General features: G+C 41.8%; 1 protein-coding gene across 1 annotated transcript; it reads right to left on the reverse strand.

Annotated features, from left to right (window-relative positions):
- Positions 1–1,708: 1,708 nt before the first annotated feature.
- Positions 1,709–15,140, reverse strand: HNRNPU (heterogeneous nuclear ribonucleoprotein U). The gene is made up of 14 exons (XM_052673173.1): positions 14,254–15,140; positions 13,260–13,371; positions 13,052–13,125; positions 10,687–10,826; positions 9,181–9,280; positions 8,014–8,126; positions 7,367–7,630; positions 7,018–7,137; positions 6,467–6,595; positions 5,944–6,112; positions 5,168–5,407; positions 4,487–4,689; positions 3,213–3,284; positions 1,709–2,827 (listed from the first exon to the last, which is right to left on the reverse strand). Exons 1-14 carry the CDS (start codon positions 14,987–14,989, stop codon positions 2,774–2,776), a joined length of 2,526 nt encoding a protein of 841 aa, XP_052529133.1. The 5' UTR covers positions 14,990–15,140; the 3' UTR covers positions 1,709–2,773.
- Positions 15,141–26,270: the final 11,130 nt, after the last annotated feature.

A 26,270-nucleotide genomic window follows, 5' to 3' on the forward strand; every position in this document is an offset into this window, starting at 1 on the left:
ACGTGCTACACCCCTGCCAGCACCACGCTGCTGGAACACAGGCACCTCTCCTCCTGTAAACAAGTCCTTATAAGCTCTGAAGTTACTCAATGTAACAGATGGTTCAGCCCTCCCATGCTGACAACATGCAGCTGTGCTTTCTTTGCACTGATGCTACTAAGTTACCAGACCTTTTCAGGGAAATAAATGGAAATTTAAGTTTTTTTGAAAGAGTAGTGATGTTCTAGGTAAACAAATCATTTTCACGTAAAAATAAATCTCCCTTTTAGCAATAACTACTGCTAAGATAAACCAAAGGAAGTTTTCCCTTGTGGATGAACCCAGGCTGAACAAGGCCTCACACAAGTGAAGGGCTCCTCTGCCACAAGGAAGGCAAGTATTTAGACTCATATCACATTTCTGAACTAACTGTACCTCAATGGTACTTATGGCAGAAGCTTTACGTTTCTGTACCTGAAAACACACAGCGGTTAGCGCTGAGTACCTTAAGGCAACATTCCTCATCTAGGAGTATTTTCAGTTGAAATGTACTCCTATTTCAATTGTAAGCCACTTAAAGCCCTTCCTCTCCACTGTGGCATTAACACCGCATGTTGAACAGAAGAAAACAGCCCAGACTTTTGCATTAAAATACAAACTTTACAAGCACATAGTAAGTGTAGGCTCTTATATTTCAGTTTAAGACTATATAATTTTATAGAGTACCAAAATAAGCAAAGGATCAGCACTCCATACAAAGTGTTAGGTTCTTAGGAGGAAGGTAGAAGGGAGATGGAATTTAATTACACTAAGATTTTCTTTGCAAGTCTGAAGAAAATTCCATTTCAGCAAAAACAGTTGGGTTTATACTTCTCGTATTTCTAGTTCATTAAATAATGTTTCTTTAAAGACAACTTACATTGTTCTTGTTCAAAGTAAAGGGATGATTTAAAGCAGTATTAACAAGGAGGTGGTGCTGTTAATGTTTAATGTCAATATGCAATGTCATCTGCTATAAAGGCTAGAAGAGCAACACAACTTTATCATTACTTTCAAGGACTATTAGAAATTGACTAACAATTGAGGAAAGTTTCAAGCACACTACACTGCCTCTAGGTCTATGCTGCTGCTGGTAAGCCTCTGCAGTCTGTACACTGCTAACAGGAACTCGGCACACAAATCCCAACTCCCAGCTGCTGGCAGCAATGTTTGCACATGTACACTGTCAGGCCAACTTAGAACAGTTATGTTTCTTCCCTGACTCATGGCATTAAGATGCAGTAAGTTATTAGCTAACATTATCACTACAGTTTTACAAAAGCATAGGTCTGAACAAAACAGCAGTTAAAGCGCTCTGTTTGACTCCAGGATTAATTCTGTGACAACTCGCCTTCTCTGTTCCCTGCGGTTTCCTCCTCTACTCCTTCCCTAGTTTCTATTTTACAATAAATAGATTAAGTGGATTTACATGATGCAAGTGAAACTCAGAAGTCTTCTGCCCTACACATGTAACCGTTAAGCTGTGAGATTATACACGTGATACACCTCTAACAGAGCAACCACTGGTTTAGATTATTAAAGAGAAACTTTTTTAAAGAAACACAAGTATTTCAGCATGTACAAAGTAATGAGTTCAGAACTGTCCAACATTGTCACTTCCATACATTCTCTTCCTCTTTATAGCCTTAAAGGGATTTAGACCTTGATGGCAACAATCCCAAAACAAGAGTAAAATGAATTTATTTTATTGCAAACAAACGTCTAGAGTTAAATTTCTCCACCCACTTTCTTTAAAGAGAAAAGGAATCAGCAGGCTAAGGAGATACACCCATTTGAGAATTGACATGATTAAAAATTAGATATAAAATGGGTGACTCACAGTTTCATTAGCTTACAAAATGGTGGAGTAACTACTACAAGCACACTAGGTATACAGTATTTTGTGGGGAAGTTATACAGACACACAGCTAACTTCATATAGATCCCATTAGACAACTGGATTTACAACAAGTTTTGTTTAATAAGAAATGGGCAAAGCCAGCTTCTTTTCAGAATCAAAATGCAGAACAAATGGAAAAGAAATTATGGTGGTGTACCTTCACAAGTTTGAGCCTCCACAAGTAACGCAACCAAGTTTTACAACTTTAAGAGCTTCTACATACACTCCACCTTCACTATTTAGCTCCAGGTTTCTTCTTCAGCCCCATCTTATTGAATTCCAAATGTTACAAAAAAGTCCTAGTTTATTGCCAGAAACTTTTACCTCCCCCTTCCCTCCTCCCCACCCAAAAGCATTATAGAGAGGATGGAGTGTAATATGGAGCTTTACATTACATATTCATGAGGGCTACGAAGGAGCCTCCACACGAATCTGGTTGCTCATATTTCGATCGTATTGTGACACGACTCACGACTGTTTCTTAGAAATTGGGGTAAGTGGGGAAAAAGGAGAAAATTCTTTAATAAAAAGACACCAGGTACAAAGCAACGTTTTACTTTTGTTGTGGTAAAAAAAAAAAAAGTCACATTTTACAGATAAAATGTAGAACCCTGAAATACTGACACATTCTCTTATCGTGCACAATGCTGAGGTTCTCTTACGAATCACTTTAAAACTGCAATTAAAAATGTACAAAAAAAAGAAAAGAAAAAAATCAACCCACAAAGCTTCTAAAAAAGGAACCCGCAGGCACTTCCTCTTGTGGAATGTTTAAAAAGTTAGCCTACTAAAGAAAACAGTCGACTTCTTGTGAAGGTTTGGGAGAAATATGTATCAGTTCATTTATTTGGGTATTCAATAATATCCTTGGTGATAATGCTGACTCCATGGCTTCTGACCCCAGAATTGCTGCAATAAATGGATAAATAGTTAGTTTAACGTGTTATCACATAACACACTCCTTACAGAAAAAGTTTTTATACAGATATCTAACTTCTCCAGGAACCTGAGATTAAAATCCTCTCAAATAGCAGCAAATTCCAAAACAACTGGACAGTTACATTCTCCTCACAGTAGCATCACGGAGCCAAACACTTCTTGCCATTAAGACCGATAAGCCATAGCCGATACCTGATACATCAAGCCAGATTAAGCTTTGCAGAGAAAACTATTTATAATATTACTTGGCATTAGAAGATGCTGCTATCTGGTGTTGGTTACACATTTATTTCTAAGCATTCTCAAACATCCGACGGTCAAATTAAGAGGAAAAAGTGCGGTTATTGCTACTTACACCCTGCTGCCACTGGTTGTAGCCCTGAGATTGGTTTTTGTAGCCACGATTATTCCCCCTTCCTCTGAAGTTCTGCAAGAGGACAACACAGTTTTGAGCCACCTCATCCATGCAGACTTTTCAGAAATACAACAATTCTTCTACTGCCACCAAAACATCATGTTATACCCAATCTTTCAATTATCAGTATCAGGTCTGGGTTAAAACAACAACGTAATGTTTGTAATACCAAACTCCCGTCTCTTTAAGCTGCTTCTTAAAACTTGGCTGTTCAGTGCTGGTGGTTTTACCCCAGACTCAGACTACTGTTGCCAATGGTCCGGAAAGCTGGCTAATCCAGTTTTGACTCACCCTATATCCAGCTACTAAACTGCCACTAGGACAACTAAAAATACTAGAGCTTGCCTATTTTTAGTTAGGAAAGACTGTAGTTGCTACAAGGATGTTATCTGATCGGACAAAAGGATATGGGTCATACAACTTAAAATAGAAGAGTTAAGTCACAAAACTTTAAATAAAAGCTACAGTATAAGAGACTCCTTGATATTGGTAAATACTGCATTTCCTGTTTGTATTAGACAAACCTGTGCCATGTTTATTAGCTTGGGCTCCATCTGCTGGCTCTTCTGTAATCAAATTTACTGTTTTCAAGTACTTTCACTGATACTGTGACAGTTTAAGAGTGAGACTAGTACGTCTTTGATAGTTTGACACAAGATGTCACAACAAGGACTCTACAGAGCTATTTTCAGAAAATTCTTTAAATGACTTCACCTTCAACACAGATGCACTCTGACCTTAAGGTCAAACAACACTTACGGATGTTGTAGGTCAGAGCCCACGGGGGAATGAAACAACTTATTAGCATAGCTGTTCCTATATGGACTTTTGCACACCTTTGCAGTATCAAAAGCAATGCCCAGCTCTAAGTTAAACTCAAACTGTTGGACTATAAACCAGACTTAAGCATGAACTGCATGGGGCAACTCTACAGTCTGTCACAGAAACTCAGACTATGAACTGCTTTACCATGGAATAGAAACCCTAACAATCTTCAGCTTTAGCAGGACTAAGTCTTACTAGGAAACTACTGCATCAGTGTTAGCTCTTCTTAGGGCTCTAGGCACATACTCTTAGCTGGAAAGTTAGATCTTTTGCTATGGAACTAAGTGTACTAAGCTTGCCATTATCCACAGCTAACAAGTCTTTCAACAAGAGAACATTAATCCAGAGTACAGCATATCAACTAGTAACTCCCCCATCAAAAGCATTACCTGGTTGTAGTTTCCCCTGTTGGGCATTCCACCTCTGTTATAGTTTCCTCTGTTTGAGTAGCCACCTCTGCTAGGAAAGACAGGGCCACGAGGATAAGGATAGCCAATGGCACCGCTGCTGCCGCCGCCGCCACCACCTCCTCCACCACCACGCTGTGGCATATTGCCTCCCCTCCTGTTGTATCCACCTCGATTGCCTGGGACTGCAGAGAAAACGTTTGCTTGATTCAAGTCACTGCCAGGTCTTAAGTGTTTCTCACATAGAAAAAAATAGCTCGAAATAGAGACTCTTAATGAAGGTGAAAAAACAAGATGCCAACATTCATTGCACAAGTTCTGATGCAAAGATTTCAACATAGCCTTTTTTCCATGATGACCAAGTGATGTAAGGGTACAAAATACCCTCTTAAAATGGCATTTGACACAAGGAAGCACTAAATCTATAGTAAGAACGTAAACTGTACCTCAAACTACACAGTGTAATTTTTTGTGATCCTCAGTTGTAACACATCAGAAAATTAGCTTTGCACTAAAGGTCAGGCTATTAAAAACTAACCAAAGCCAAAAATCTACATTACTGTCACATAATGGTTGCAATTCAAGTAGGACAAGCTTCTCTTTTTCTTATTTTTGCAAAGTATCTGTTGTCCCCAAAATTCATACACTTATTTCTAGGCTCACCTCCTCCTCTGAAGTTGCCACGCATGTTGAATCCTCCACGCCCCCTTTGCCCTCTATTAAACTGATTTTTATTGCTCTTCTTGTTTTTCTTTGAGCCAGTGTTCTGCTTCTTTTCTGGCGGAAGAGATTTCTTACTTTCTTCTTTATATTGTTCCAAGAGTTTCTGAGCTTCTTCTTTTTGCAATTCTACATAGATTATTTCATCAAAACATTCTGCTACCTCTGGCAGTGTGAAGTTCCCTATAATTGCAAAAACACTGAGTATTCAGCATCTCCATTCAGCTACAATTCAAGCTGTATTTTTAAATACCTTTCTCTCATTCTTCCTCCCACCCCCAACATTCTCTCAGCATAGGGACAAAATTACGTAATTTGAGCAGTAAAGAAAGGTAAGAGTGACAAAAGAAATAAAAGGGTCTCCATGGAGTTACCAGTACTGTTCCAAACCTTGAAAGCATTCTGCCTATGCTTTTTTTTTTTCTTTTATAAGCCTCCACTCACAACATCAGTTTCTGCCAAATATGTCACTTAAATAGGGCACTTTATGCCAAGACAGCTTTGTGCATCTGCATGAAGCATATCAGCATAAATGAGTAGTGTTAAGGACTGCAGCAGAGGGAACACAATATAGTGTTGTCCTACAAGTTACAATAGTCTTCCAGTTTTGTTTAAGTACAGCTGTTTAAGATAACGTAAATTTTTAGATTTCAGGTTTACTTAATCCTTTAAGCAGATATTCAGCATCCTAAAACACAGTATAGGATTATGTTCCATGCCTTTCATTTTGAGAACTGCATGCTCTGGAAGATCTTTTCCCTCCACCTCTGCCTTCTTTTGTGTTCTTTGCTTGTAGTCTTCATCTTTTGGGCAAACAACAACTGCTTTGCGCTGGAAGCCTGCAAACAGGCACATTTTTCTCCTCTGCGCAGCTGCAGACACATTTGTCTGAAAAAAATGCAGTAACTTACTACACGTAGCTGTCATTGTAAGAGTTAAGGAAGTCAACTTATGGTGTATAGACTTCACCTCTACAAGAGCTTGCATTGAAGTTTACAAATAACTGGATATAAAGAAGCTGCATAATGCAAAGTTACGAACGAACGAGCTCATATCAAAGTGTTACACTACTCCTCCCACATCCCAAAGAAGTTCAGAAAAGCATTTGTAGTAGCATCTCAACTTTGCGCATTAAGTCAGCAAGTGAAACAACCGCTATTAAAATATAACTTTAATCCCACTTAATTACTACATTACAGCCTAGAGCAAAATTCCTTAACAAGTTTTTACTGAAGCTTCTACCTGATCCAAAATGAAATTCCGCTTCTTACGAGCTGCAATCTCAATGAATTTTCCAAGACACTGTGGAGCTCGCTGCAACAGTGTGTTCAGTTTCCCAGTGTCTGCCATCTGCCGTTTAAAACCTGCAACCTATAGAAATTTGAGTTATAGCAGACCCAACCCATACCACTGAGATTTTGCTTTTATGAATTTATCTTCCAGTGGCTTCAAGACCACAAATACAAGCTTCTGATTCAATTTCTTTACTAACAAGGAATTTGTGTGAATTGACATAGCTGAATCTAAGGTATGCTCATTGTACTACTGATTCAAAGCTGCTGTACTGAGGACAACAAATGGGTAAACATCAATGACTTACTGATACTTATTACAAAAGAAACTTCAGAATCTGGCTGTGCTGTGCATGACAAGTAGCTCAGTCTGGTAAAATCTTTAACAGTCACAGTCAATCAAATAATGATCATGTATTTCTTAGATTACTTAGATTGAAGGGAACTCCCTGGCGCCCACAGACCTTGGATTTACAGCAAGTCTTCAAACAATCAACTTACCATCATTTTGTCCATAATAGTATTAGTCCCAAGAATGTTGTATTTCCCAGGATTTGCTGCTGCATGTTTAGTTACCCATGTAGTCTTGCCAGCTCCAGGCAATCCAATCATCATCACCACCTATTACAACATGTTCCATATTTGAGATGCTAGCTCAAGATAATATTTAGTAAGCAACTCAGCCTAGCAAACCCAATAGACATCTAGTATGGAGAGAGTCACACATTACTCAGTATTTAAGTCTTCAAACAAAAAGGTGAATTTTCTATAACGGCTTAAAAATCCAACGATTCCATTCATCTCCCCTCAACAACTTCTGAGATAACCAGGAATCAACCAGGAATCTTACCTCACAATCTTTCTTTTGCTCAGGTCCCTTTGGTCCTCGAACCCGATCTTCCAGGGGGACCTTCTGGATGAAGGTATACTCTTCAGGTACAGGAAAGTAAGGTTCATCTTTCTGACCGAAGTTGAACTCAACTGCACAGTTATGGCAGAGAACATGTGGAAAGAGCGGGCGCCCATCAAGAACTTCCTTACTAATTTTGAATGCAACACCAAGCTCTTGTCCGTTCTTGGAATACGAGAGCTCCACTTCATCACCATCAAAATTCTGTTTTACAGACAAAGCATTAGTTTGTGTAAAAACATTCACACTGCATTGTTAAGGTGCATTAACCGTTTCACCATATTAACTGCGTTTATTTAGCTTTTATAATATCATTATAAAACAAAGTAATTCCTTACATTGGGAGACAGTCTTTAAATGTCAATGATCATGTTAAGGTGTGATCGTTTTTTTTAAAGCCTTGAAAAACATGAAAAAGGTTGACAGCAGCCACTGCTGATTATACACGCTACTTCTACCTTCTCAATGTATTAAACAACTTGTCTTTCTTCAAGTTTTCCTGGATTTGATCTACTGCTTCTCACATCAAAGCAGCCTGAAAATTAAAGGATGTTTTTCCTCAAGAGAATACTTAAGAGAAAACTTACAGCAAAACATCCAATCACATCATTTTCATCAAACTTCTCACCAAAGTCTTCAGTCTCACAATTGCATGTCTTTATTCCTTTTAGAGAATATCCGTAAGAAAATTCTTCTTCACCTGAAGAAGAAATTTCAACTTATTAAAAACATGTATTTTCTGTTGAGAAATGCAATCATTTTACAATTACTTAAGTGAACTGCTGTTCAGAATATTTCCATTGATGCCAAAACAAACTATCACCCCCAGAATAGCTACAGCTGTTTCTTGCGTTGAAGAATTCAATACTCTCATTTAAAATTGAACAGCAGCATTTTCCTCACCCTAACCTTAAAAGCTTTATGCTACTGGTTCTAGATTCTTGGTGACAAAATGCTGAAACTCTAGCTAAAGACACAGTAAGTATTCTTAAACTCTGAAGACCTGTGCATCAGTATACCTGTAACGCAGTTAGTCAGAAGGGCACTTCTGAATTAAGCCTCCAGTAGCACTTACCCCTCCCCATTTTAAAGGGAGTTTAGCAGACATTCAGCCTATGCGACAGCTGAGGATGAAGCTGCAAGGAACAAGCTAACAGCAAGTGTCAAACACAAGAACTCAGATGGAATTTAAGTACTTATAACTAGAAAGTTGCTGGTATCAGAATGTCCATATTCATACACATTTTCCACAGACATATCTCATCAGCAGCTATTAGTTAAGAATACCATAATTTTCTCCCCCTTTATCTACTGAAGTTGTTGTTTGCTGTTCCAGCTCCTTTTAGAAAAAAGATTTCTGCCCATCAACTCCAAGAGAATAGTAATTATCTGTAAATTTTTCTTCCTTGAGTAAGCCTTATAATCACAAAACAGAAGTAATAAAAAAGCCATTGCAATTTATGACACTACATGTAAATCCTTAAAGACTTCCTTAAAGTTTTAAGGAATGTTTTTCACAACCCACAGAGAGAATTAATTCTCAAATCACATATTTCTAAAAATCTTGAACAGTTAAGCTTGTTTGTCCCAATAATAAATTCCCACAATGTCCAGTGAATAACTCAAGACCCCATTCCAAAACACATGGACTACAATCATTGAGTTTCACAGCCACTTTTCTCTAAGCCAGAAGGAAAACTTCAACCACACAGACAATACATAACACAGAATTAAATAAATACTTGAGCTCTTACCAAGCAACATTCCACTTGTGTTCAGTGACCAGCCAACTCGCACCTCATGTATATCAATGTCTTTTGTATACAGGTGTTTAACAGGAATCTTTTCTGTAACCTAGTTTTAAATTATTCATTAAAAGTTATGCTGTGTTTTTTAAGACTCCGACAAGAAAGAATCAACATAACATCCAGAACCTTTATTCTCTGGTTACATCTTTACAAGTCTGAACTATTTTTATTATTATTATTATTATTATTATTATTATTTTTGCTTAAATACAAGAGTTAAGCACATCTGTGAAATCACAAACCAGTCATTAAACATTCAAGTCTCTTGACTGATACAGATGCAAGACATCGTATACCTTCAGAGCACTTAATCATAGCACTCTCTTGGTAGTCACAAATATCAACCCCCTTGATAGCATATTAAAATTACAGCCTACAAGGAATATATCCTTATCAATTAGAAGCTCTGCTACAACTTCGGGATTAACAACAAATTTCTTTGCCAATAAAGTGTGGTATGAGATGAAAACACCGTTCTGGACAGAGCTGGGGAAATACTACACTCATCCCTTTCCCAGAGGGAGCAGAGATCCTGGGCAAGTTGCCAACTACCAAACAACATAACCAGATTCAAAAATCTCACCCAAGAGCATTGCAAGCTGAAGGCAACCAGCTCTTCCTCTAATTGCATTTTATAAAACGTCACCAAATTGAAGTGGGAAAAAAATTACACGGCCGTTATGCCACCACTTTTCACAAATATTTGAGTCACGTGACCAAGGAAAAGCTTAAAAAGTAACAGGGCAATAAATACAATGTTTCATGTTATTGTCCTCCCAAAGTTACAGTCACCAAGGAATGGGATCACCACCAAGTTAATGTTACCAGTTAGATTTGGAAGAAGTGAACAGAATAAGCACATACCCACATATATCCTAACCAAATAAGGCTTTAATGCCCTTCAAAATAAAAATATTTGGCATTGTGACTCCTGATTTTCTTCCCTCACAAGTGGGAGGAATCTGTTTCTTCTAAGGCTGATTGCTCTTCTCCATTCCATCCCTCTAAATACTCACACTTCTGTGTAAACAAGGCAAAATTATTCAGGTAGGAAGGGACCTCTGCAGGTCAGCTAAATACCAAACTCCCTCAATATTTTGTTTCTGTCATTATTTTTGGAAGATCTGAACTTCCTGAAATCTTCACAAAGTACACACAAGTGAGCTGCTGACTATTATTTTAATTCTTTATGTTTTGGTGCATTGAAGTGCCATCTAAAATTCTTGGTTCAAAACTACATGAAGTTGTATGTTCATGTCATGTGCAACTTTCTTTTCACATCAAGCTCTTAAAAAAAGAAAGCAGATTCACAAATTAAGACATCTCTCATTGAGAGCCATTTCTCAGCCTCGTTAAAGAATGCTTTCTTTAAGATGCAAGACTGAAACAAAGCATAAAGAGTAAAATATTTAGCTACCCAAAACAGCCTCCCACAAAAAACTGAAGTCTTACCTTCATCTCAAAGCAGACTTTGCCTTTAGAAACTCCATAGGAAGCTCTCCCCCCAGCCCAAAGGAAAGCAAAGCTTTCCATGGTCAGCGAGGAAGCACTAAACCGGTCTCTTGAGATTTTAAAATGCAGGTCACAGTTATCTGTTGACAAAAACCATTGTGTACTTCAGTTAAGAAAAAAAACACAACAACAAAACACACCACCAAAAAACAACGAAACACAGCTTTCCAATTTCATGCATTAATAGTGATTTCAGTTTTCTAAGGTGATTTTAGGACAAATAGCTGCCATTTGGCAAATGCTAACCATCTTTTAGGAAAGGAACTGAACACATGTCAAAAAACTGAGGACAACACAACTACTAACAAAGATGATTTGCAAGGTGCCATCTTCCACCATTAAGCTCCCAGGCTTTTTTTCCCCCCGATCTGCCTAAACACTTGGCTTCCATCTCACATATCACAACCTTTTTTTGTCAGTTGCTCAATGCAGAATATCTGGAATACGCATGATGCTCTTTGAGCTACTTGCTAGATACCTTTTTGCAAAGCCTTACTCCTTGTGTCTGAAAGCAGATAAATGCAAACTCAGGTATTTTTGTTTAAGTACTGCAAGTAGTACCGTCGTCTTCAGGAGACATACAGTCCTTTAGCAAGTCCAATTAGATTAAGCCAATAAAATAAAGTCAGTTAAGTGCAGATAAGCACACAGCACGTGATAAGTGAGCTCATTTTGTGTAAAGAAAAACAACAAAAAACAACCCAACCAATCACAATCTCAGCATGAACTCAACTATCATTTTGAGAGAACCCTAAGAACTTTAAATGGAACCTTTGTTACATAGACATCCTTCAGGGCTGCTGCACTGTAAAGTTTCAAGTTTATCTTCCAGTAGCTTTAAAAATGACAACTTAAAGTGGTAACATGAGGTGCAGGATATGGCACTTGAATTCCCCAGAGTAAGGAATCCACAGAAGAAACTCTGAACCTATTTAACAGTTACAGGAAAGGTGTAAAATTAGCAACCAGAGTTATCTTCTGCCCTAGCAGAAAGTCTGTATGATGCCCAAGCACACCAAAATGCAGTTGTCCCTGCATTTTATTACTGGCAATTCTCAAACAGGAGATCTTGTTTGCACAAAGCCATCTGCAGCTATAGTTAGGTCTTGAGCATTCCTGTTAATACTTCTAATTGTTGCAGGAAAACCAAACAAAAAAGATCTGAAGAATAAAACAGCGTAGGTTACTTTTAAAGCAACACACAAGAAAAGAATTTCTGGTCAAAATGCTCTTCAGAGACACAAGTAAAAGAAGCACTTAAGAGCACTAAACCTCTTATAGGTCTGGATTGTGACAGTCAAAAAAGAGAGCCAAGCTGTTACACAATTCACTCTTTAAAGCTGTGGTTGACTGGGTGCTCCCAACAGCCTGCTGATACTTTCAGTTACAGTTCGTCCATAACAGAACTTTCTACTAGATACAATAATCACAAGTAGCAACTAGTCAGTTATTGGGAGAGTTAAGAACTCCCACAAAGATGGCTACTCACCAAGTTAGCAGCTAGAAGATAATGGCACATTCAGCAAAATACGTGGCTGTAAACTAATGCCTCCTTCCATTTCAAAACATTTCTCAGGAAGAGAAAACCTGAAACTACTAGGAAATATGCCAAATGAAGCCAAAACTTAAGGTCTCATTTCACGGCATTTTAAGAATCCAGCAAGTCAGTGCATTACCTGAAGTTTTTAATTCTGCACTAACTTCTCATACTTACCCAAAAGAACAAGTTTTTACCCTGGTCATGGTATACCACAGTAGTACTTACACAAATCACCTCCACACCACCTCCAACTCTCAGAATACATGAATGGGTCATTTATTTTTTTCTAGAAGACTTAAGCTGATTGATTGTTAAATTTCTCAGAAAACAGCAGAAGAAACCCCAAACTTGCTGATACATAAATAAGACTTCAGTGAGTTATGCAGGAAACTCAGTCCAAGCATTTTACTAGCATAACTACGATTGGTACTTTAAGTGAGAAGATGATGTGCATCGTTATCAATTTCTCAAGTTGTTTCAAGCATCATCAATACATACTGAACACTCAGTCAATTTTCCCATATGCAAGACTAGTATTTCATTTAAAATTTCTTCAGCAAATTATTATGTAAAAATTTAGCTGCATATTGTCAATATGAAGGCTCATGTACCCTTTTGTATGCTAAGACTGAAAGAACAAACATCTCTACGCTGCTTGGTAACGTAAGTCACCAAACATTTCACTCTACATTTCTGAAATATGGGGCTCTAAGATTAAAGACAATACTGTATCTTCGCAGACCAAAGGAAAGCACGGGTACTCACAGGTATCGAGACACACCACTGTGTCATCAAAGTGTTCATCTTCTTCTTCAACGGGTGGTTGAGGGGACTTGGCCCTAAGGAAAAAAAAAAAAAGCGAAGACTGAAGCCAGGCATTCTCCCAGTGCAAGAGAAAACATTTTTTTTAGAGTAAGCCCATCTTACCTCTCCTCACTGACAAAATGGTGCCCAGCACGGAAAACTTATTTACCTGCTGTACTTATTTTCTTCAATGTATTCAAAATATCCTCGGCCGTGGTCTTCACGTGGTCTCTTGACGCCCCTCTTTTTCTCACCAGGTTTTTGTTCTGTTTTGCCATCTCCTGTAACAAAATCAATGATCTTTAACACCAGGAAGGAACTCTTCAGTTGGAAATAAAATCTGATAACAATGCTTTCGACTTCGGAAAGCGCAAGAGCACCTACGGCAAAACAATAGCAGCCCACGGAAGAATCCCGTTTTTCACTATAATAATAATAACATCGTATCAAGTTTTCTCCGGGGACTCAAAACCCATCCGCTAAACCGCCCCGAACCGCGACCACCGAAGCACCGCGAGGCCGAGCGAAAGCCCGGCCCGCAGCCGTGCGCAGCGCCAAGGAGCGGACACAAAGCCGCGCGGCGCCGCCCGGCCCGCACCCCGCCGCCTCAGGCCGCCCGCAGGGGCGCGGCGCGCCAGAGCACGACGGCGCCGCCTCTCGGCCGCCGTGCGCGGCGGGAGCTCCGCGCGGGGCCGCCAGGCCGCCTGCGGGGCAGGGATTCCGCCTCCGCCCGCCTCCATTGTACCAAGCCTTCCCAGCGCCATCCCGCGGAGCCCCGGCCGGAAGTGACGTCACGCCGCCCGGCGCTCCTTAGCACAATACAGCGCGCCCCAGCGGCCCCTCGGCGCCCGCCCCTCCCCCCGCCGGTCCCTTCCCCGCTCCCGCCCCTCCTCCCCCCGCCCCGCGAACGGCCCCGCTCCCTAGACCCCCGCCCCCCGCCCCCCGCGGGGCTCCAGACCCCGCGCGGCCTCGAAGGGACCACGCGGCGAGGGGGCGGTAGAAGCCCCCCTCCTTTCCCCTCCCCAATCCCCTTCGCCCTCTCCCCCGAGGCGCCCGCTCGCGCCCCGGAAACCGCCCTGCCGTCCGTTGCCCCGCTCCTCGCGGCCGGGGGGGGAGGGGGGGGATTAACGGCTCCCTCCCCCCTTCCCGCAGCGCACACTCACCCCCGGCCGCCTGGGCTCCGGGGCGGCCTCCGCCGCCGCCGCCTTCCGCTTTCTTCTGCTGCTGCTGCTGCTTGGCGGGGCCGGCCGGGCCGGCGGAGGCAGCCGCCGCGGGTCCCGAGGCGCCGGCAGTGCTCTTGCCCGGGGCCTCCTTGGCGGCGGCGCGCGGGGCGAGGAGCGGCGGAGGCTGCTGCTGCTGGGGCGGTTGCTGGGCCTGGGGCTGCTGCTCCCCGTGCCCGTTGGCGTCCCCGGCCGCAGCCTCCTCCTCGTCGGCCAGCTCGTCCTCCCCCTCCTGGAAGCCCTGGTCGTCTCCGTTCTCGTCCTCCTCCTCCTCCTCTTCCTCCTCCTCGCCGCCCGCCTCCTCTTCCATCGGGCCGCCCCCGGCCCCCGCCCGCTCGCCGTTCTCTTCGCCCAGCTCCATCGGGTCGCCATCGGCGGCCTCCAGCCCTTCCTCGTCGTCGTCCTCCGCCGCCGAGGCCGCGGCCTGGTCGAGGCCTCCCCCCTGGCGGAGCTGCGCGGCGCCGCCGCCGCTCTCGGCCGCCTCCCCCTCCATGCTGCCGTTGCCAGGCTCAGCCGCGCTGCTGGCGGGGCCCCCCCCGCCGGCCTCCTGGTCCAGCGCGGCCTGGAGCCGCTCCATCAGGTCGGCCTTGAGGCCCTTGTCGGAGAGGCGCCGCTTTTTCAACTCCTCCTTCAGCTCCGACACCTTCAGCTTCTTCACGTTGACGGGCGAGCAGCTCATGGCGGCGGCGGCGGCTCGATCCCTGGGCGGCGCGCGGGCGGCTCTGGGCTCGGGCGGGCGGCGGCGGCTCTGGGTCGAGGCCCCGGCGGGAGGCGGTGGGCGGGTGGCGCGGCTGGTTCGTGCGGCTGCGGCAGCTGCAGAGCGGACCCGCCTGGCGCCAAATCCTTTCACCGAGCTCGCGAGGGAGACGCGCCTCGCGGGGCCGAGCACGCAGCACTGCCCGCCCCGCCCCCGCGCACGTAGTCCCTCCTCCCCCTCCCCCCCGCTACCGTAACGGCCGCCCGCGCGCGCCCGTACCGTAAATACCCGTCCGAGCGCAGCGCGCCGCGCGGCCCCCGCCGCCTTCAGTCGCGTGGCGGCTCCGCCGGGCCTAGCGGAGCCTAGCCGAGCCTAGCCAGCCGTGGCGCAGCCGAGGGACGAGCGCCCCTCGCCCCGCTCCGCGGCCGTACCTGCGCCATGTTGGGCAGGAGGCGGCGGGAATCCGCCGCACGCGCGGCTGGAGGCCCGGCCCCGACACGCCGCGCTGCCGCCTTAACCCGGCCGGGCAACCCGTGCCTGCGTGTAGGCCGCAGCGCGGTACAGCTGCCTCCTCCTCTCAAGCTTGGGCCCATCGGGGGTTCGACAGCAAAGACTGCACTTCGAAATAGCTGCCCAGACACAACCTGCTGAAAAGTTACATAAGGACAGCAGTAGGGCCAGACATCCATCTCCCTACAGGCTGCAGCAGTAAGAGGCATGCGTTGACCTGATGTTTAGGCAATGTTTTCAGTAAGCCGCTGGGCCAACAAAAGCACTTCAAGCACATTAACTCTTCCACACACAACAAGCACCAGTCTGGAGCTCAGTACAGAGCTAAACAGCTTATGCATGCCCATCTTCCCCTCCACACAACACTACTTGGATCTTTCCTCAGCCACCACGTTGTATGGTGGGGATTTAATAATTTATCAATATACACAATTTGATCAAAAGTTACTTGAAAAAAAAGAATACAACCACGCTAGAGAAGGCTACCAATGAACAGAATGTTCAATGTGCAATTCTTAGGGAGGCTGAAGAAAAAGCTAGTTTTCACTTGCATTTAAAAAGTTCACAAAAGAGGCAAGCCAAACAATGAAGTTTAGCAGGAAGAAGTCCTACTGAAGGCATGCAGGTGCCTTATACAGGTATACAGGTCACATGGCCTTCTGAACTAAAACACATTACTTATGGGTAGCAAAAGGGAGAAGAGATGAGGAAGTCTCTTTGTTCCAAATGTAGAAGGAAAGTGCTCACACACACACAGAGCTCTGTTTTCAGTCAGGCTGGATTGATTGCTTTTGGAGGAAACATGACTCACTCTGCAAGGTTAGCTCAACCCAACTACACAAAGTCTTGCTGGAACAGAGACAGGAAGAGTTGCCTCATGCAATATGTCCAGATTATAAGTTTTCCCTAGTATGAATGCAAGTTGTTAGGTTCTATTGCACTCCGCTAGGTTAGAGCCTTTTAAGCAGAGGAAGAAAAGAATAGTGTGCATGAATACCAGAAAGATCAGTGCACAATCAAGCTGAACAGATATAAATCATTACCATTTTCCTTTCTTTGCAAAAGGGCCATCTAAACTTGTCTGAATAAGAATTCTGTCAAGATGGGAGTAAAAATAAGAGAGTCTACCTGGTTAATGCTGCAAGATAATTTACTACTGAAACTTACAGAATACAGAAAACTGCATTAAATTTAGCCATCATCTATCTGTCCAACATTCAGGTTTCTTTTTCAAGTTTTGAACATAAAAAAAAAAAAAAAAAGAACATACACTGCCAAGTCTTTATGGCTTTCTTTTTTATCTGCATCTCAGAGCCTTACGTTGAAACCTTGATCTGGCCCAGCCCTTGTCACGTGTTGAATGATGTTTCTAGAAAAGCTCCATTAGAATAGTCTGATAATCCCTCTCACTACAGAAAACTGTATGGATTGGTAGACTGGTTTAAGCCATTTTTAGTGCCTTGAAAAATGCCTTAAATTAGTGCATCTGTGCACATTCACAGCACCTGTTAAAAATGGTCTTATTCAGAATCATATCAGAGTTGCAGCCTTCACATGTAATCCCATTCCTAAACAATGCCATGCCTGCCTGCTTCAGTAACATGCTTGTACGGCTTTATACTTCTGTTACCATGGAGAAACAAAACAGCTAACAGCTTCGAGGCACATCAAGAGATAACTTACCCTAAAGCATTCAAACCTGTACACAGAGGTTCAAGTACATAAACTAAAAATAACACCAACCTGAGAAGTGGTGCTTTTGTTGCTTCCAAAGCTGCTAACCACAAATATAGGCTGAACTTTTTAAAAATGTAGATTAATCCATACAACAGTAGCAAAGGTACCATCCAATGACAATTACACTATCAAACAGTGAGCCATGCGTAGCAGTACCATGTTTTCTGACTACAGTATGTTGCTACATGTCATTATAAAAGTAAGAAATCTCAGCTGATATTTCAGATGCCAGGTGATTTAGTTGTGGTAAGAAGAGCAAAGTGTAAAGCTAAGTACTTAAGGTTTTCAGTTTTGTGTACTTTATGACACCTCACAATCTAAAATACAAATTAGTTTTTTTCTCTTTTAAATATTTTTCTAACACATCTGCCTTTGGGAAAACCTCTAAGATATTCACAGAACTTAGAGAGGACATGTGGGTTAAGAAGTTTGCCTCTTCCCTACCCAAAGTTAGAGGAGTAAAAAAGTTAAGGAGTTGTCATCTCCTCATTTTTGGACCCTCTCTCATTTCAAACAGTAGATCCTTTCACTCAGCATTTCCCAGATCATTCAGATACCACCTACATCAACAATTAGTGTTTGATAATGCAAATTCCTGAAACAAAGTTCTAGAGGAGAACATTTTTACTTCTATGATAGTGATAGCTACATGAAAAATGTAATATTAATGCTGATAACCACAAATATTCCGCCATTAGAGGAATTGGTCTCAAAATATAAAAATCAAATTTTCCCTTTATTTAAGAGAAAAATGACACGTGACATCCATCCATAAATTAGAGATGCAATTTCTTGCACTTCATTTATTCATCATAAAGCATTTTCTTTGCAACTGTGTTACTTCCTAAGTTTGGAGGGCTAGAAGGTTTCTTCTCTAAATAATTTTCCCCCTGTAAAGTTCAATTTGAGATTCCCATCCTACAGCTCTGTCCTTCAACAAATTGGTTATTCTAATTTATCTAGTTTTCGTACTTCTTCAGATATTACTTAGATTGTCTCTTGTGCCCCTTCCTAGCGTTCATTCCGTTATTTACCCTTAGTCCTTCAAAATCCCTCTTCTTCCACTTGCCAAGAGCACAGACAGAGGAATGGCAGTCTTCACAAGGAGTGACAAAAAGAAGAGCAGGCTTTTAAATATGATATGGCAGTCTCGGGACTCCTACCCATCTGGACTTTTTTACACTTGATTTTAAGAATGCATCATAGGACCTGCTCCTTGCTGAGAGAAGCTTCGTGTTCTGAGGGATATCTACTGCAACTGTACCAGCTGTACCAGCTGCAGTGAGGGTCAGTCATGTTTAGGCTGGTCCTACGTAGGACATAATTTCCCATGCAAAACTGCATTGTACAGATCACACTACTCTTAAAATAATGACAATTCCCCATCAATGAGAGAGGCATTTGTACCTTCCCCTGCATCGTCAGTATTGCAGGAAGACCCACACACTTTTCGTTGCCTAGCTATATCTCTTACTGCCTTGCCTTGTCCTTCTCTCGTTGTTCTTCTCATTTTACCCTACTTCTGACCATCACAATATGTTCCTGGTTTCTTCTGTATGTCCTCAACCCATCTACCCTCAATTAACACTGCATTCAGAGTTCTGTATTCAACACACCATTACTTTAAAGGAGAATATCATTCTCAAAATACTCTGCTGCCTTTTATGATAGAAAGACTTGCTCCACATGCTCCCTGCTTTCTCCCTTTTAATCTCCTCTCGTGAAAACCTCATTAATCATTATTACAGCCAGCCATAAATTCAGACTTTTTTAAGCACTAATTTGTCACAAGCGAGGTTGCTTGATAAAGAATCAGTTCTGATGATTTCTCAGCCATAAAATCCCAGGCTCTATTTATATAGATACATATCTATAGACACTACCAGGAGGACAGGAGCCTGCTTTGAGAAATACCGCTATATACTTGCCCTGTTCTCCTTTTCCTTTGGCATTCGCTACCACTGCCAGAATCAGGATGCTGAACTAGACTGGTCTCACCTTGTACTATCTCTAATCTCTTCATGATATTTTAATACCCAATGAGGTCCAAGTAATCTTGGAAACAGAAAGGCCATCTGCCATAATAAGACCTGTTAACTGTACAGGAGCTAGATCCTTATTTCATACCTAAGGATGTTTAATGCCCAATTACAACTAGGGCTAGTAGCTAGCATTCAAGATGTAGGTTCAAGACTTCAAAATGGAAGTTTCTGGCATTGGCTTGGCTAACCATTTCCTCCTTGATAGCATCTCTCCTCTTACACTTCTGCATAATGCTCCCCTTCTACCACAATACTCTTTGGGCCTCCAGGTAGTTTCACAGTTAAGGTTCAATTCACAATTGCTTTTTAAGTCCTAACGCAATTGTGTTCACCTGTGCTAGGCTTAAATGCGGGTCTCTTTGTGTAATGCTCCAGCAGTCCCACTGAGCACAATGAGGGGCTGCAAAATTGTGCTGGGACCACCAGTTACCCCTCAGTCTTTCCATATATTTACACCCTCCGCAGCATGAATCAACAAAGCAAAAAAAGATGGAAGATGGAAGAGAATTAATAGTGATGCAAAACAAGGAATAAGGCTGTGTTTGTAATAAATAATGAGGAAGTACTCCTTGGTGTCAGCAGGAATGTTTCACATTGACTAAAGAACCTGAATTTCATGGCATAGGTTAACTCCAGCCCATGCCTGTCACCCTTCAGCGTTCAAGAATCCCCATACCCTGCAGAAACAAGATTCCCCTTTCCCCATTTTCAGGGAGTAGCTTCTGTTGGTTAAAAAATAAATAAATGAAAATAATTGACCAACAAAACATCAGAAGTCTGATAAACAGCTTCTTAATTTAGAGCATTTTAATAAACACACAGTTTCCAAGCCTTGGAAAAAAAAAAAAAAAAAAGGCTGCATCTTCCAACATAAAGAACAGAAGTCATTTTGGCCTTATTTGGAGTCATTCCAAAACTTACTGACCACATGCATACCAAGTGTTACATGTGAACTAATTCATAAAGTACGCAACTCAGAAAAAGTCATCCGCAGGTTTTTTTTAGGGTCTGCTTGTAACCTGCCACATACAGACATTTACTGCAGTGCAGCTATGAATTTGGGAAAATAGATCAACTAAGCCACTCTGAGTCAGACAGTGGAACAGGAGGTAGTTGAGATCAGCTCCACTGTACCTTCTTGCTCACATACCTGAAGAAATGAATGGTCAGTGTATGTAACTGAAACTACAGGATCTCAGGAGCAACAACCCTAAGTGGGCCAATTCAGCTGGCAGGCAACAGACCACTTCTTGCCTAATGCCACTTGTCTCTTCAACCTAATTTTCATACAGGAGAAACAACCCACACTGAACATTCCAGAGACTTCCTTATTGGGTTTTCCTTCCTTTCTTCTCTCCATCGCTTGTGTGATTTTTTCTTCTTTTAATACACCTTTCTCCCTCCCCAAAAGGTGAACCAGCCAAACACCTTTTGTGGCACCTGAGCCCTGTGAGGTGTCAGGTTATCTATTCTATTTCCAACATACCATTTCAGATATATATATATATATATATGTATATATATATACATATATATACACACACACACACATAACCCACATGAAAACCCTAAAGCGTAAAAGAATATTGTTTGCTGACAAAGGATACTACTACAGTCAGGCCACATACATTAAATCTGCAACAGGCAGAAAGAACAGTAAGCAACCTGTTTTTGAATATTCATTAACCCACGTTTGCAGGCTTTCAATGCCTCACCAACAGGAAGCTCTGTTTTCTTCTTCTTGAAGCTGTTGATTTCTTTGCTTTTAAGTTGAACAGCCTCAGGAGACATATGGGCAGACAGAGGCAGTTTCCCCAGACTTCTCCCCAGAGGTGTTTCCTACATAGGAAACTTGCCTGACTGGGAGAGAGAGAGAGGGGAAAAAAAAAAAAAAGCAGGAAAAAGAAATAAGTAAATAGATGCTAGGGAGGTTTCTCCTCTCCAGGCACTCATCTGGCATTCCTGCAAGATTGATGTTACAAAGTTCTGATGTCTGCTGAAGTAAAAAAGCACCAGAAATCAACTGAGAAAGTGCAAAACTGCCTTTCCCAAGTGTCCTGGCCTCATGTCTCTCCACTCATACCTTTGGAAGCAGCATCCTGAAGCCTGGCTGCTTGTCTGTTACATAGTCCAGAACCAGCCAGCACAAAAGAATAGAACACTCAGCATAATTGGTGAAAGATGAAAGCAACCTTATCCTTCCCACCCTCTCATCTCCCATCGCAAATGTATTGACTCAGAAAGCAAAACAAACATCACATTATGTATTAGTAAGCAGCACACAAGCATCACTATATTATCGTCAAGAAAGGAAGTATAAGGAAGTAAGATATTAGAATTTGTTTTTTTAAAAGGATTACCTCAGTTTACCTCATTGAAAAATGCTACCTGGAAAGAAAAGCCAGTTTGCATTAGGACAACTTTTCACAGACTGCTCTCTAAATTACTCTGCTAGAGCAAACCTATCCTGCTTTCCTTTATTTTCAAGATAAGGTAAAATAGCATTATTCCATACAACAGACTGGCAGCAACTGAGACCCTTCTGACCAAACAGTAACAGTACCTGCTAGCAAACAGCCCCATGATATTTCCTAGGAAGGCACCCAACCCCTTGTGAGCCCCATCAGACCGAGGAGCACTCCCCCACCCACAGAAAGAAGGAAGGCACTGCCCTGACCTTGCTGCTCCTCAGCCATTGCCCACGGCAGCCCTGAATGACACTCCACACCTGGAGAGCAGCCCGACCACAGGTCTTAGCTGTGTTAGACCAGGGCCAGGTGGCCCCTCAGCAGCTACTTTAAAGGAGAAGAGCTGTGAAGGGAAGAATGAAGGTGTTCTTAGTGGCCTTGTGTTTTTTTTTTTTTTTTTTGCTTTTTTTTGTTTTGTTTTGTTTTTGTTTTTCATTTGTTTGTTTCTTTGTTCTCAGTAAAGCAGCTAAAGCAATAGTTAACAAGCACCTGAACTCTCCAGTTGCAATTTTCTGATGTCAACCAGTAAAGCAAAGTGGCTTTTTTACTAACATCAGACCAACATCCTTTGCGCAGCACCCACTAGTGTTTACAATTCAAGGCTTTCTATCAGGCAGCTTTTCCTACGTCCTGGGACCCCTGCGACTCTGCTGAGTTCATCAGAGGGTCAGGGCCTAAATGAGATTCTGGATTGTATGAGTTGTTTTTTTTGTATGAAAGAGATGCCTGGCAATTGCTCTGTGAGACACAGCATCTGTGCTTGGTCCTGCTGCCCCCCCCCCCCCCTCCATTCACCAACAGCCAAAATTAACACAAAACCAAGTAAATACCAAGCAAGGTGAGCACAGCGTGCTGGTTGTTGCAAGGAATTGCCTTAGAATTCCTATTAGCATAGACAGGACAGTGTTTCTGCATTAAATAAGGGCTGGTTGCTAAGTGACAACAATGTGCTTGTCTATCCTAACATTTACAAACTCAAAACTTAAAACTAAAAGGAAAAATAGAAAGGAAAAAAGCACAGACGCAGCTCTTGCACCTTCAAAACAGAAAAAGAAATCTGGATGTCCACAAATCATCTAGATTTTTTTAAAATTGCCATTGTATTTCGCATAGAAAAGGTTCAGCTGGTTTAGCTATGGGCAGCACTGTCACATTCTAATATACTGGCACAAAAAAGGCAGTTAAAAGCAATACATAGAAAACCCACATGAAAGTCTTGAAAAAGAAGCAACTACATAAGGAAATAATTAATGTTATAACTTATCAGCTTTAAATGATACGAATGCCCGATGTTCAGATGGCATGTCTTTAGATGAATGCTTAAAATCAACTGTTTCTCCTAATCCTCCATTTCTCTCACGGTAGGGAGGGAGAAGCTGGACTCATCACAAAAGCCAACAGGTTTTTTAACTCCATAGTAACCAGCCTTAGCGATCCCTATCCAAATTCCTGGGCTAGACAATACCAGTGCTTGTGCTTAACGCCATGCTTTAGCAACCAGGAATAAATCAGAAACCAGCTTTAGGAAATTTAGTCTATTGTTTATTTGAACAGCCCTTATTATGAGGAGATGTTTCTGTTAGCATTTACTTTTGTTATTCTTTTGTTCTTTCACTTTCCTTTCCACTCTCTCCCCACTCCCTATTTTTTTTTTTTTCACTCTGCACTTTTTGTTTACTGGTTATAATTTTCTCTATATTCCTAACCCCATTTGTATTTCAAATACTTCCATATACTTCAAATACTTCCAAGTTTATAATAATCCCACAGAATTTCACTCTGCTGAAAAGCTTGGCTTGAACCTGACACACACACATTGTGGATCACAGAGTGTGGCAGACCACTTGAGTGAAATGAGTTGTAGATCTCAGTCTTCTTCTAAGTTAACAAGGGCTGCTTTGGAGAACTACTCCACATAACCCCCAAACTGACAGCCAGAGGGTAAAGTGAAAGTGGGTCCTAATTCTCTTTCCACTTTTTTGGAGGGGCTGTAAACAGGTAACATCCACAGAAGACAATACAGAGATGAAAACTGTGTAACACTGAAAATCATAGAATCACAGCATCATAGAACCATAGAACTGCACAATGCCTCAGGTTGGAAGGGACCTTAAAGATCTTCTAGTTCTAATGTAATTATAAAGGAAAAGTATTTTCTTCCAGTTTTTTCACAGTCTGATGTTTTATCTGAATTGGAAATTGCATCTCATTTCTGTCTTCTTTTCCATTTTTTCCCTCCCTTTTCTAAGTCTTCACTGTGGCTGCATCTGCTGAAAGTGGGGGTGGAGAGAGGGAGAAGTGTGATTTACACTGGTGTAGGTTGGTACTGAATTCACTGGTATTACTTGTGTGAGGTGAAGCTAAGCTTACATATATGCTTCATGGCTAGGACTGGGATTTTATGCTTCATGCCCCAAGACTGGGATTTTTCCATTAGCCATTTAGGTTTGCTAGTATTTTCTATCACTCTTCAGGTGTTTCCCTCCCCCCTTCCCTCCCCTCTTTTTTTTTCCCTAAAACATAAATCTCCTTTTTATATGATGCTAATAAATGCAACTTTTCTAATTATCTATAATCAATTTTTCTTTCATTCTTTTGGATGCTTCTCTGTTCAAGCATTTGATTGCTTTCTCACTTCTGTTCCTCATTTTTGTTCTCTTTTGAAATCCTCTTGTGTAGGTTTCATTCTAATTCTTCTTCTAACAGTTAACTCACAGATCTTTCCTCTTCCCAGTGCATATCGTCTGTCTTTCTCAACGGGTAACATACATTCTCTCTCTCCAGCTTCCAGATATTAGCACATTTATTCTTGATTTTCAAGTGACAATGGAAGTGATTAATTTAGTGCAATTAGTTGTGATCAAAAAGGAACCTTACAAGCAAGGATTGTCTCTGAAAACTCATGCTTAACATAAAATTATCTCTTATCTGCTGCAATCTACCAGATTATTGAAGGATGTTGCTGGGAGGATGGAGATAACTGTCATAAAAACAGAATGCATCTTCCCAAAATCAAGAACCATAGAACTGCTGTTGGTGGCACTGGCTCTTTCATAACCAGTCATGTCTTATGCAGATTGAAATGCCAGGTTTGAGGCTTTGAGTGATCTGTGAGTTTATGGAGAAGATTGCAGGTTTTTTTTTTTTGTTTGTTTGTTTTTCCTCATTGCAAATTTGATATTATTGAAGATCATCCCTGCTGAGAAAAATGAGATGAGTATTTACTTCTTCTAAAGTCTGGAATCAGAGATTCTCTTCTGTATTTCTCATTTCTCAAGTCTATGGGGAAGACAATAGCTCTAGGCTGATAACTTTATGCATTCATATTTTATGACAATGAATGTAAGTTGGAAAGGGATAAAAACAGAGCTCTAGAAAGCAGCTTATTCCTTCTATTGTTGAAGCAAAGTAATACCACAAAGACAGAAAACCTCCCGTTGACCTGTCTGGGACTGTACTATTTACTGAAGAGGTCTTCAGTCACTCTGGAAACCAGATTACTGAAAACATGCTGAAAATTTTGGCTGCTAGAGTTGTTTAGGAGAACAAGAGATTCTCAGACTTCTAAAATTTTAGATCAGAAAAATTATGTGGATCTCCATGGCTACCAGATCAGTCTGAGAACATCCTAGAAGGTTTCTGGTAGCCATTTTGGAAAGTTTCATATATAAACTGCATAGTTGTGCCGGTTTACCTGTGAGACCCAGGCTGTATATATGTGACCATCAGTCAAAATGGAGGACATTACTGTATCACCTTGTTCTTTCACCTTGTTGAACCTGCTGATGGCAGAGTTGAAGATCACCGAGATGGCCCATTAGTGTCTTGTGACCTGGGAATCATGGCCTTGTCTACATCTTTGTGCAATATAGACTTCTAGCATGCAACTATTTCACTATGGGGAAGTGGAGCAGTGCCATCAAAGGGCAGGCACCAAGCATGTGTCTGCTTTCAGGGTCATCTTTGAATCTGTGTGGAAGCACAGAGGACACAAAATGATAAGCTCTTCAGAAGGCTCAGCACCTGGGTGTGTTGTCTGCCCTAGATCCCACATTGCTCACATATGCCTCTCTTTGTGCTATGTGCTCTACATTTTCTTGTTTCTTTGGCTACAAATTAACTTCAGCTTCACTTATTGAATAATTAATTTTATTTCTCTTTTCAGTCATGTACCTTCAACATGTCTCCACACTATGTCTGAAGACACATAACACTTGCAAAGAGGGTGGAGAGAGGTACAAATGCTAACAAATGCTATGTATTATACAATATATAGTGCTAACACTACTTATCCAGCCCATGTGCAATAGTAATAAATATATATTTTAAGATGAAAAATGTAATTTTTTGAGGTTTGATCTTAGTCCTGTAAATAATTACAGATAGAAAGTCACTTACATGTGTTAGTGTTAGAAAAACGAGGGTTAAAAGACTTACCTGGGGTCACAGCTGAGGTCTAGTAACAGAGACAGCACTTAATAATTTAACTGACAAACTCTGTCTACT

The sequence above is a fragment of the Tympanuchus pallidicinctus genome, unplaced genomic scaffold, assembly GCF_026119805.1.
Source record: "Tympanuchus pallidicinctus isolate F22 unplaced genomic scaffold, pur_lepc_1.0 scaffold1, whole genome shotgun sequence".
NCBI lineage: Eukaryota > Metazoa > Chordata > Aves > Galliformes > Phasianidae > Tympanuchus > Tympanuchus pallidicinctus.

Coding starts and splice junctions, on each gene's coding strand:
- HNRNPU (XM_052673173.1), bottom strand. CDS start 14,989: ATGAGCTGCTCGCCCGTCAACGTGAAGAAGCTGAAGGTGTCGGAGCTG. Junction 7,138..7,366: donor AGCAAAAGAAAGATTGTGAG/GTAAGATTCCTG, acceptor ATGTTGTAATAG/GTGGTGATGATGATTGGATT. Junction 6,113..6,466: donor GGAATTTCATTTTGGATCAG/GTAGAAGCTTCA, acceptor CATTTTTTTCAG/ACAAATGTGTCTGCAGCTGC.